Source organism: Salvelinus namaycush, chromosome 9 (assembly GCF_016432855.1).
Source record: "Salvelinus namaycush isolate Seneca chromosome 9, SaNama_1.0, whole genome shotgun sequence".
Lineage (NCBI taxonomy): Eukaryota > Metazoa > Chordata > Actinopteri > Salmoniformes > Salmonidae > Salvelinus > Salvelinus namaycush.
In genome coordinates this window covers 32604199-32617252 of record NC_052315.1, presented here as the reverse complement: position 1 = coordinate 32617252, position 13054 = coordinate 32604199, and the positions used below count along the sequence as shown (strand labels likewise).

The following is a 13054-nucleotide window of genomic DNA, read 5'->3' as shown; positions in this document are numbered from 1 at the left end:
GGAGGTAGTTCATCCTGGTTGAGGATGCTGTGTGTCACCCATGAAGACAGAGCTGTTTATAGAAGCTGAGATAAACTCTGATACTTTAGCTCATGTGTATCATGCTGTCATCACTGGGACTTTTCCACTGATTTTCCACTGATATACCTACCCAACATATTGTTCAACAGTGAGTGAGTGGGGTAGAGGAGTAAAGTGGGAGGAGAACTGACAGTGTGTAATATGGCTGGCGCTGAGAGAGAGAGAGAGAGAGAGAGAGAGAGAGAGAGAGAGAGAGAGAGAGAGAGCGAGAGAGAGAGAGAGAGGTCCACACGGTGTGTTTCTGCTCAGAGGCATCTCTGCTGTAGCTGAGTGAAAATCCCCAGTCTCTTCGTACCGTCGTCTGGACTTTATCAACGGACGGCAATACCTTTACTATTATTGGGATATCATATCGGTAATAGTTTGGATATCGTGAACAGCCTTTGAAGCAACCATGTGGATTTACAACATTATTTTTATGCTCTTAATTGTCCACTATTCTGGTAAGTTGAGGAGACAGTCGTAATAGGAATTCAGCCTTGCAGCTTGTTATTGAGATTCAGCATAGTTGTTTAACTTTTCTCCAGCCTGGTCCCACCAAAACTTAGCTCAGCCTACATTGCATTTGTGATTTAATAAAATCTTATATTACGAAGGTAGGCCCTTAGCCTAATGTCGAATGGTGGAGTTTATTGATTTGTAATTTTTTTGCAGACACAGCACAATAACCTAAAATCTGTTACCTTGCAGTCAGCTGAGCAAGTTTTCCATTCTAACTGACTACCATCTCTCGATCTTGCAAATGTAACATGTCAGGGCAGAAGAGCTTTGATTAGATAAAAAAGACTGTCATCCTACAAAATTTAACTGTAAACATAAACAACAAAAACATTTTGCGATGCTCTCTGTGGGGAATGGAGAAATTGTGAACCCCATCTCTATAGACTTTCTGTGATGATTCTACAGCAAACTTGCATAACATTATTTTTGAAAAGCCCAGAGAACCCTGTGTGCTTGGCTGCCCGCCTATTTTTATATATATATTAAACTGCGTCTAACGATCTGTAGCACCAGATGCAGCCTCTCAGGTAGAAGCACGTGCACCAGCTCCAGCTCTCACATCTCCATTCAGCTATAGATGTGCTGGTGGAACTATAGACTATGTAAATTTGCAGTTTTTTCTCACGATAATCACTCATTCTAAAGCTTCTAGACGAGTCTGACATGGACTCTCTGATCCCAGTGCTTTCACTATTTAGAAGAAAAGTATTAAGAAAAGAGTATTAAGAAACATACACATAGCCTGACTGTCTGCTACTGGGCTGTTTATGTATTCACATATGAGTCAACACAGCATGGTGTGGTGATGAGAAACAACATAATTCATCTATCAATCCCTGCTGGAGAGGGAGGGGGATTGAGAGAAACTGTGTGTGTGTGTGTGTGTGTGTGTGTGTGTGTGTGTGTGTGTGTGTGTGTGTGTGTGTGTGTGTGTGTGTGTGTGTGTGTGTGTGTGAACGTGAAAGAGAGAGACAGAGAGAGGGAATGCATCCCATTAAGTCATGAGGTAGTGGAACCAGGCTAATTGACACATCATAATGCTGCTGGTTTTGTCTCAGTCCTGGTGGGAACATCAACGCAGCCTCACTGGCTAGGGGGTGGACACTGCATTCAACACCTTTATGCTGTGTGTGTGTGTGTGTGTGTGTGTGTGTGTGTGTGTGTGTGTGTGTGTGTGTGTGTGTGTGTGTGTGTGTGTGTGTGTGTGTGTGTGTGTACACTAGAGTGCAGGAGGAATGCATTGCAGGACTACCAGAGAAGCGATAGTGTGCGATTGGTCCAGCTGCCAGACTCCGCCCTCCAGACTATAAGCAGGAAGTTGAGCGTAGTGAAGTGTGCCCGGGGCTGCAGCCGCAACAAGCGACTACTCTTCACCTGCAGGTACGTGTGGTGCATCTGTGAAAAAACTCCTGTGGTTCTGTGCCTGTAGCTTCACCTGCTGTGTTTCTATAACTTTCCCATCTCCGTATGATGTTTTGACTTCTCTGGGGATTGTTTTTCACCTGTAGGTAAATATATTTATTGTCCCCTGGCTTTCCTTGGCAGCAGTACAAACTCTCCATTGTAAATATGGCAGCTCTAACGCTTACTATAGTCTAGTACCCTCCCATTCTCTAATGAGAAGTCTGCTTTCTCTTAGTGTCGTTCAGCAGCAGCAAGCTTGAGTCTGGTGTGCAGGACTAGGTTTCCCCTGGCAGACTGAGTCCTCTCTGATATCTCTTCTCAGCAGTAGCAGGCTCGGGGTCAATCCTATTTCAATTCAGGACACATAGTATAGTCTCAGCCAGGTTGCTCAAGATCCACTTCGAAATCCGACGTCCGTCCAGGTAAGCAGGACGTTGAGAGATGACTTCAAAACTGGCCACTAGGGCCAACGGTGAGCGCTATTATCATGAAGTAGCTTGGGGTTTGCTAGGGTGTTCTGGACGCGGATGGCAAGCCATGAGTTCCGGCTCTGAGGTTCGCATGTTCAATCTCATTGCTAGGCACTCATTTTGGGGGGCGGCTTTTAACCCTATCCCAAACCTTAACCCTTAACCCTTACCTCAACCATTCCGAATTAATGCTTAAACTTAACCGTGAACTTGCTCCGGCTCCAAGGGTCACGTGTTCAATGCCAGTGCTAGGCACTCGTTTTTTTATTTGTTTGTTTAAAACCTATCCCAAAACTTAACCCTTACCTTTACCATTCCAAATGAATGCCTAAACTAAACTGTTATGTCACATTTTTTTCCTTATCCCAAACCTTAACCCTTAATTTAACCATTCAGAATGAATGCTTAAACTTAGCCTTCGAAATTTGACGTTTCTTCAGTGAGACTGAGACCATGTTAATAGTCTACTATCTGCATGTTAATTGTAAGTTGCTTTAGATAAACATGCCTGCTAAATTATTATATTACGTAAATCGATCAATATCTCTCTCTTTCTCTCTCTGTTTCTTTCTCTCTAGAGCATTTCTGTACGATCAGAAAAACAGGAAATGCCAGTGGCTTTCATTCGACAGGAACTCACCAGGAGTCCATAGCCAACACGACTTCAACTACCAACTCTACCAGAAGAAATGTATTGTACTATATATTTTTCTCTCTCTCTCTCTCTGTAGAAAGGCACTGCAGTGCTCACACTATGTGTCTAAAGCAGGACTGCATCTCTTTCTCCTTGTATCGTCAGAGTTTGGTAGCCGGGTTAGTATTCTCACATATTGGAACAGTGAAATGGAGCATTATGGTAGATGTCTGAGACCTGTCTTAATATGCTCTGTCAGATGAGTAAAACAGAAAAACATATTTTTTCAGATTCCGTTCTTGCAAACACTCAGTCTGTTTTTCCATTCCTTTTGTTGACTCTTTCTCTCTCTCTGTAGCCTATGTGCAGGAGTGCATAGTAGGGACAGGAGTGAACTACAGAGGGAGGAGGTCAGTAACAGCCAGTGGAATAAAGTGCCAGGCATGGGCCTCTCCTATCCCTCACGAACACAAGTAAGCTAGAGCCTGTGTTTGTGTGTGCGTGTGTGTGTATACATAGGATGGTGATTAGTCCTAAGGGACCAGTTATTCATCAGTACTAGTCCTCTCTGACCTCACTCTAACACTACACAGTCAGGGATCATTTCCTGTTGTAGTCACACTGTTTATATACTGTATGTGTGTGTGTGAGAGAGAGAGTTTACACTGTAGTAAAACCTAATTAATTTAGTGATAAAGTATACAACCTGTGACAAACAGCAGCCCTGATACAGAGATAGTAGCAGAGGATGATGACATGCAGCCTTGTTACGGGAACGGAGAGAGAGAAAGTGAGCGAGATAGAGAGGGACAGGGAGGAGAGGACAGCAAGAGAGAGATAACAGAGACGTCTCGTGCCAGAAGTTCATTAGAGCTGCACAACCAGAGGACAACCAACCATAACAACCCCCACCTTCCTCATCCTTCCTCTTCCTCCCATGTCTTCTCGTGTTCCTCTCTTTCCTCCCTCTTCTCCTTCCTCCTCTCCAGTGAGCTCACACTGGGGAAAGCACACACACCTCCATCACACCGTTACCATATGTTGCATTATGTTGCCTAACTCTGTGCCTTCCAAACTGTTTCAGCTGTGACCCATATAAACCAAATGATCATGTGACTCGGCAAACAAAACCATAATCTAGTGAGGACCTCAGTCAGTACGTAGATGTGTATGACTCAGTGTTGTTTAACTACCACATGTTTCACAACACATGGAGCAAGCCTGATCTACACTACGCAATGGAGATTTCCCTTCTGCTTCTCAACTTTCTGCACCAGATAGAAAGGGAATATTGTCCTGATGTTGGGAGATATTGATTAACACTAACTGAAGTCCTTCTCTCGCTCCAGTTTCCTACCGAGGAGGAACAGGAAGAAGGACCTGAGAGAGAACTACTGTCGTAACCCTGACAATGCTACCTCAGGACCATGGTGTTTCACTACAGACCCCAATGTCAGACACCAGGACTGTGGAGTACCTCAATGCTCACAAGGTAGGACACATACACACATGTCCATTTCCTTTTACCGAACACCATTTAAGTGTACTGTTAGATATGAGCTCTCCCTTCTCCCTGTGGCACTGGACCATAGCCTGCTGTGGTATCTACAACTGAAGGACGCAAACTGTCACAGGATAAATGATCCTCTGTGGATATTTTTTTCTGTCTGTATAGTTAATAAACAGCTGACAGTGATGTGATTAGGTGTGTATGAGAATATACAAGACTATCAGGGATGTGTGTGAGTGAGTGAGGAATCTACTGGGTTGTTGTCAGAGTCTGAGGAAATGTAGTGGGTCTGTCCAGAGAGAGTGTTTATTCTGGTCAAAGGAAAAATGACTGCTTAGGTTGATTTCAAAATAAGTTTCCAGTAATGACGAACACTGGAACATAAGACAACCAAACCCACGGACGGACGGACGGACAGACACACACACACACTGATTGTTGACTCATTTTACATTACATTCTAAATAGATAGACAGGACAATTATCTGGAAACATTTGTGGTACAGCACCTCATGTTGTTTATGAAGTACAGTATATGCAAAAATAATGTCCATGGCATGTGAGAAGATTAAAATATCACCCTTGTGTGTGTCCAGTGGAGTGTGTGAGCTGTAACGGGGAGAGCTACAGAGGTCCCATGGATCACACAGAGACAGGGTGGGAGTGTCAGCGCTGGGACCTGGAGGAACCACACAAACACCTCTTCCACCCCAAGAGGTAACACACACACAAACACACACACTCTCACTTTCTCTCAGTATGAGGCTCTGGGGCCTCTTCATTACAGAAACAAAGGGATGATTAAAGACGTGTTAACAAGTCTAACACTAATCCACACCACCTGCTGCTGGGGCAGGACACACACACAATCACACACACGCACACACCCTTCACCTCTGTGATGAAGATGCCCTCAGCACCTCTGAATCTCTGTTAGTATTACATTTTTTTTAAATTATTATTATATATATAGATATATAGATATAACATCACCAACATCACAGCCATCATAAACAAGTTATTAAATCAATGTTTCAAAACAAATGCACACCTCGGTGAAGTCATTTATCCTCCGGGGTTTAAAATGCCCTAGTGGCACCAGGGAATCCAGATGTAATTCATTGTTTAAGTGATTCCAAAAATGTGGCGCATGAAAACTAAAAGCTGACTTGCCAAATTCCATGGAGACTGAAGGAATCTGAATAGTTACCAAACCCGTTCACGGGGTTGGTTATCTCATTCTTTTATACGTTAGCAATGAAGTTAGGTAAGTTGGAAGCTTGTGTAGTAGGGCTTTGTAAACACAAATGGAGTAATGCATTGATCTAAGGGACTTTAATGAGGACCAGCCAACCTTTTAATACAGGATGCAGTGGTTAGTATTAAATCTATCACCAGGAGGAATGAGATGGAGAACACCTGCACTATAAAAAGTAATTAGTTCTGCTAACAACATTTTTGGGTGGAAACCAGTTGCCTAGAACCATTCAAGTAACCCAACTCAATGTATTTCAGTGTTCAATACATAAAGTAGCTATATGATGAATATTATGGTTATCTTTTTAAGTTTACAAATACAAAATCTAATCTGAACTATAAAGATTGAAGTTGCTTGAACATGAATATGTGCTGTAGTGAACATAGAAATGTAGGGTCCGTTCTTAAAGGATTAACCTTCATTACCATTTTCTTTTCAAGTGTAAGTAGTAAGTAGTTCTGATTACACATTTTCAGTGATTGTGTCTTCATGTTTAATGTTGTTTTATGTATTTGAAGATTTGTCATTTTAACCCACCTGTGCAGGAATTGTTCAGCACAGTGCTCATTCCTCTAGCAGTAACTGGAAGAAGAGCTGTAAGCATTACATGATAATGCATTAGCCCCTGTCATTAAGAGTGGCTCACATGATCTTGTTGATGGTGGGAATGGCTTGTCTTTTTATTGCACGTGCATTTGACCGATTGTTTTGATATCCATTCATCATGATCAATTACCCACTAATTGCACAGCAAACTGTTTAATACTATTTTATAAATCTACTTTTCTTTCTTCAAACATGCAATACAACATTGTGTAAAAGTATCATGAAGTCCAAAAATATTGAATTACCCACAATCTTCTAAAAACAGTCACAAGGCACTAATAAGTATTCATAACTTCCAAAAACATACAACACATATAAATAAATCACGTGTTTTTACCCCAAAATCCATGTGTCTGACTAATACTTTATTATTTTAAGTAAAGACGCAAAAAATAATAGTCAAGTAAGAACAATTTATTTAATAAATGTTAAATTGACAAAAAAAATAGATAATAATAACTTGCAAAAACTCAATGACTTTAGATTAGCAGAACACAAAAAAATAAATGTATACTTACTCAATAATTTCTTGAAACAAACCCCATTCAAAGGCACTTAAATATGTTGTCTTGCCCATTCACCCTCTGAATGGCACATATACACAATCCATATCTCAATTGCTTCAAGGTTTGAAAAGCTTTCTTTAACCTGTCTTCTCCCCTTTATCTACACTGACTGAAGTGGATTTAACAAGTGACATCAATAAGAGATCATAGCTTTCACCTGGACAGTCTGTGTCATGGAAAGAGCAGGTGTTCTTAATGTTTTGTACACTCAGTGTACACACACACACACTTACAGTGCCTTTAGAAAATATTCACACCCTTTAGCTTTTTCCACATTTTGTTGTGGAAACATTTAAAATGGTTTAAATGTAGATGTTTGGTCACTGGCCTACATACACAATACTCCTACTACACAATGTTAAAGTATAATTGGCTGTGATAGAATTGGCTGTGATAGAATTGGCTGTGATAGAATTGGCTGTGATAGAATTGGCTGTGATAGAATTGGCTGTGATAGAATAAAAACTGGGGATGGATCCACAAAACTGTATTTATTTCACAATATTGACAGCGTGAAAAGAAGGAAGCCTGTAGATACAAATATTCCAAAACATGCATCCTGTTTGCAACAAGGCACTATAGTAACACTTCAAATCCTTATGTCCTGAAAACTAAGTGTTATGTTGGTGCAAATCTAATACAACACATTAGTGAGTACTACTCTCCATATTTTCAAGCATAGTGGCTGCATCATGTTATGGGTATGCTTGTAAATGCTAAGGGAGTTGTTCAAGATAAAAAAGAAACAGAATGGAGCTAAGCACAGGCATAGTCCCTGAGGAAAACATTGTTCAGTCTGCTTTCCCACAGACACTGGGAGATGAATTCACCTTTCAGCGGGACAATAACCTAAAACACAAGGCCACATCTACACTGGACTGGCTTATCAAGAAGACAGTGAATGTTCCTGAGTGGCAGAGTTAAAGTTTTGACTTAAATCTACACTGAACAAAAATATGAATGGAACATGTAAAATGTTGGTCCAATGTTTCATGAGCTGAAATAAAAGATCCCAGAAATGTTCAATACGCACAAAAAGCTTATTTCTCTCAAATGTTGTGCACAAATTTGTTTACATCCCTTTTAGTGAGCATTGATCCTTTGCCATCTACCTGACATGTGTGGCATATCAAGAGCATAATCATTACACAAGGTATACCTTTTGCTGGGGAGGATAAAAGGCCATGCTAAAATGTGCAGTTTTGTCACACAACACAATGCCACAGATGTCTCAAGTTTTGAGGGAGCGTGCAATTGTCATGATTACTGCATTTTAGAGAATTTGGCAGTACGTCCAACCGGCCTCACAACCTCAGACCACGTGTATGAAGTCGTGTGGGCGAACGGTTTGCTGATGTCCACATTGTGAACACAGTGCCCCATGGTGGCGGTGTGGTTATGGTATGGGCAGGCAGGCATAAGCTACGGACAACGAACACAATTGCATTTTCATCTATGGCAATTTAAATGCACAGAGATACCATGACGAAATCCTGAGGCCCATTGTCGTGTCATTCATCCGCCGCCATCACCTCATGTTTTAGCATGATAATGCACGGCCCCATGTCACAAGTATCTGGAAACAATTCCTGGAAGCTTAAAATGTCCCAATTCTTCCATGGCCTGCATATTCACTGAACATGTCACCCATTGAGCATGTTAGGGATGCTCTGAATCGACGTGTACGAGAACGTGTTCCAGTTCCCGCCAATATCCAGTAACTTCGCACAGCCGTTGAAGAGGAGTGGGACAACATTCCACAGGCCACAATCAACAGCCTGATTAACTCGATGCAAAAGAGATGTGTCGCGCTGCATTAGGTAAATGGTGGTCACACCCGATACTGACTGGTTATTTGATACACGATCCTAGCTCTTGGTTTCTGTGATCAACAGATGCATATCTGTATTCCCAGTCAAGTGAAATCCATAAATTAGGGCCTTATAATTGTTTTTCAATTGGCTGATTTCCTTATATGAACTGTAAATCAGTAAAAATATAGTTGCATGTAACATTTGTTTTTGTTCATTAATACTTTTGATGATCTGAAATATTCTGCTTTTAAAAATGTTTATGCTGTTTTCAAATGAAACACAATACCTTGCTCTTGTTAAAGTTTTTTTATTTTATTTTTTATGGCAAGACCTGAAAATGGATGTCTAGCAATAATCAACAACAAATTTGATAGAGCTTGAAGATTATTTAAAAGAATAATGGGCAAATGTTGCACCAGGTTTCGAAAGCTCTTACATGCTGACTAGACCGGGCACGCGCATGCGTCTGCGTGCGCCAACACGCACATATTGATTTTGTTCATTCACACTAGACACGATCATCAGGACACAGAGGTTGAAATATCAAAACGAACTCTGAACCAACTATATTAATTTGGGGACAGGTCGAAACACATAAAACCGTCATGGACATTTAGCTAGATAGCTTGCTGATTCTAGCTAATTTGTCCTGGGATATAAACATTGGGTTGTTATTTGTGACCGACCGCCTTGATTCGGTCATATGTAGCAAAAATGTTAAGTGTTTTTTTACATGGGATAAAAGCAGAGACACAGAGCTACAAACTGGTATATCATACACTACATTTGAGGACCAATGGGAAAGTAATTCTGCTTTGAAAGTTGATAACCTCTACAGGATTTGTGTCCCTATACCAGGACTGTTGAGCTAACGTGCGCTAATGTGATTAGCATGATTTTGTAAGTAACAGTAAACTTTCCAGGACATAGACATGTCTTATTTGGGCAGAACGCTTAAATTCTTATTAATCTAACTGCAGTGTCCAATTTACAGTAGCTATTACAGTGAAAAAATGCCATGCTATTGTTTGAGGAGAGTGCACAACAACAAAAACCTTTTATCACGGCAACTGGTTTGATACATTCACCTCTGAAGGTAAATAATGTACTTACATTCAGTAATCTTGCTCTGATTTGTCATCCTGAGGGTCCCAGCGATAAAATGTAGCATAGTTTTGTTTGATAAAATACATTTTTATATTCAAATGTAGGAACTGGGTTCTACAGTTTGAACACCTGCTGTCTTTGGCTCCACACCCACCCCGCCCGGCCATCTAGATGTGTGAAAGTTAGTGTGTAAGCTAATGATCCATAATGTAAGACATTCCTGGGAGTGTGTAAACTTACATGTTGTATTACCATATCATTTTTGTATGTTCTCTGTAGTTATGTACTTGAAAATGTATCAATTGACCAATTCGGCACATTTGGGCAGACTTGATACAAAATACTGTGCAGTATTGCAATGATCCACTGGATCAATCTGAAACTTTGCACACACACTGCTGCCATCTAGTGACCAACATCTAAATTGGGCCTAAACTGCAATATTATATTATGTCCTTTCTCTTGCATTTCAAAGATGATGGAGAAAAAAAATAGAAAACGCATGTTATTTTGTTTGTATTGTCTTTTACCAGATCTAATGTGTTATATTATCCTACATTAATTTCACATTTCCACAAACGTCAATGTGTTTCCTTTCAAATGCTATCAAGATTATGCATATCCTTGCTTCAGGTCCTGAGCAACAGGTAGTTGGATTTGGGTATGTAATTTTAGGCCTTTTTTTATGGTCACATCCTTGTAACCTCACTTTTGAGAAAATGGCCTATGAATGTTTTGGTATGGACTGGAGACCTCATAGTTGTCTACACCCATTCAGCATTGTTTACACCCTCTTAAGCTTTAGCCCCACCCATCTCTTTAATGGTTGATCCAAGCGTTCTGTCCTAAAAACAGCAGTCAAGCACCCAAACTAACTAGCTAACGTTGGCTTTTTCCAGACACTAATGAGAGCTCATTGACCATTTTACTTGCCCTAGCAGAGCTGGTTAGGCTATTTTATGTTATCCAGAGAGTTGGTGACTGCAGCTGTGCTCCTGGCAACAATTAACACTTTTTTCCCAACGTTTACTGACACTGGCCATATTCAATGGGTGTTGATCGTTCATAGATTTGTCAGTTATTCTGCACTCTGGCACAATCAGATGAGAGTGCACTGAAATTGGAGAAGATAGCCAGAGCGACTTTACCAGCTACGTCTATCAACAGTTGTCGTAGTGACATTCTATTGAAATGGATACGTGCACAGTGGAGTCTTTTGTTAAGACATGTAGCTAGCTAGCTAAACAATGAACCATAATCCCAACTCATGACATTACCACCTTGCATGAATTTGCAGGTAGCTAACCAACCAGGTTCAATGTTAGCTAGCTAACATTAGGCTATAACTACCAAAGCAATTGGCTCTGAGATACGAATAATAAGATCATGCACGTAATGTTAGCTGGCGAGACAGCCAGCTAACGTTAGCTAGCTAGCTAACAGTATACTTTAACTTGAAATAAATACAATTTTCTGCCAAAATTAGAAATGTGTAATATCTAAAAATGTAGCTTGCTAGACTATCTTACCCGTATACATCATCCCTGTCACAGATGCCAATGTTGCCCTTAGTTTGAAGATGTAATCCATAGACAGGTGTTTTCTCCATCTCCTTAGCTATCATACTCTAATTCCACTGATTTCAAAACTCGGTCCTCCAGAAAGTGGAGAGCAACACTTATGCAGTTCTAAAAGCTGCGTTAGACAGGATTATCCACGCATACTGACCAGCTCAAATAGACAGAAGCGTGCTACAGTATATGGCAGACCAATCCAAACTCATCTTTCATCATGTCCAGCCCACTCATTATCTCAGCCAATCATTGCTGTCTTTTTCTGTGGCTAAACCAACTAGGCTCGTAATTTAACAATTTTACTTATATTTACAGATGACATACGGGTTTGTTATTAAGGCACAGGAAAGTTTACCTGTTCCAGAAGTCATTTCTGCCAAAAAACACATTTTGATTTAAAAAAAAGTTTACGTTCAAATGTCTCTGCTGTGAAGTAGTGACCAGTGACATATGCCTAGTTTCCTGAAATGAGTCACATTTTAACTGACATGCACAGGTCCTTTTTTTCTGGGTCTTTGTAGAAATTGGGCCCATTTTGAGTCATACAAAATTGTGTGTTCTCTACTCAGACAATTAATCCACAAATTAAAGGGAAACCTAGTTAGTTTCTAGTAATCTTTCCTCCTTCAGTCTTTTTCTTCTTCTTCTGTGGACTTTTTATGTTGATTGGCAACCAACTTTAAGCTGCATTACCGCCACCAACTGGACTGGAGTGTGGACCTCAGTTCATCTTTCAATCACCCACGGGGCGGCAGGTAGCCTAGTAGTTAGAGCATTGGGCCAGTAACTGAAAGGTTGATAAGCTGATAAGGTAAAAATCTGTCTTTCTGCCCGTGAACAAGTCAGTTAACCAGTTAACCTCATTGCTCATGTGTATCTCCATCTGTCCCAATGACTTGTTGAAATCCTACTCTTCCCTCTGTGTGTTGTGTTGCAGGTATCCTGATAAAGGCCTGGTTGATAACTACTGTAGGAACCCAGATGGACGTCAACGACCGTGGTGTTTCACCACAAACCCACACACACTCTGGGAGTACTGCAACATCACAGCCTGCTGTGAGTGTCTGTGTGTGCATGCATGTGTGTCTGTGTGTGGTGTGAGTAACTACTCCAAATTTACAGCTTCCTTTACCTGTCATTCCGCCCCCTCCTCTCTCTCTGATTGGCTAAGGATGAGGAATGCTGTTTGAAGGAACACACACCCTCTCATTTTACTCTGGTGTCCTGCTTCATTCACTGTTTATTGTTCTAAACAGGCCCTTACGACTGTCCTGTAATTCTAGTGCTTTTCACACACAGAAACACACACGCACGCACAACCACACACACATGCATGCACACACGCACACAAAGACACACACATACAGTACATGTGTACACAAACACAAACGTGTATGCACACACACTTTAGAAAGCTCAGGTACTCTGCTATATAAACCTCATGTCAGACACACAGTGTCACACACATTATGCTCCAGTTACATACAAGATGAGGGGTGTGTGTGTACCTGTTTATGCAAGAGAGGAAG

General features: G+C 40.9%; 1 protein-coding gene across 3 annotated transcripts in view; it reads left to right on the top strand.

Annotated features, from left to right (window-relative positions):
* The first annotated feature begins 317 nt into the window (after positions 1-317).
* The window catches only part of LOC120053977 (hepatocyte growth factor-like), a 35330-nt gene continuing 22593 nt past the window's right edge, over positions 318-13054 (top strand). The window contains exons 1-7 of one of the 3 annotated variants that reach the window (XM_039001322.1): positions 318-524; positions 1806-1962; positions 3035-3147; positions 3449-3563; positions 4440-4582; positions 5197-5317; positions 12463-12581. In XM_039001322.1, coding sequence (XP_038857250.1) covers positions 476-524; positions 1806-1962; positions 3035-3147; positions 3449-3563; positions 4440-4582; positions 5197-5317; positions 12463-12581 — 817 coding nt within the window. In that variant the 5' untranslated portion in view covers positions 318-475. The remainder of the gene's footprint in view (positions 525-1805; positions 1963-3034; positions 3148-3448; positions 3564-4439; positions 4583-5196; positions 5318-12462; positions 12582-13054) is intronic. The other 2 variants (XM_039001321.1, XM_039001323.1) reach the window with 2 other exon arrangements.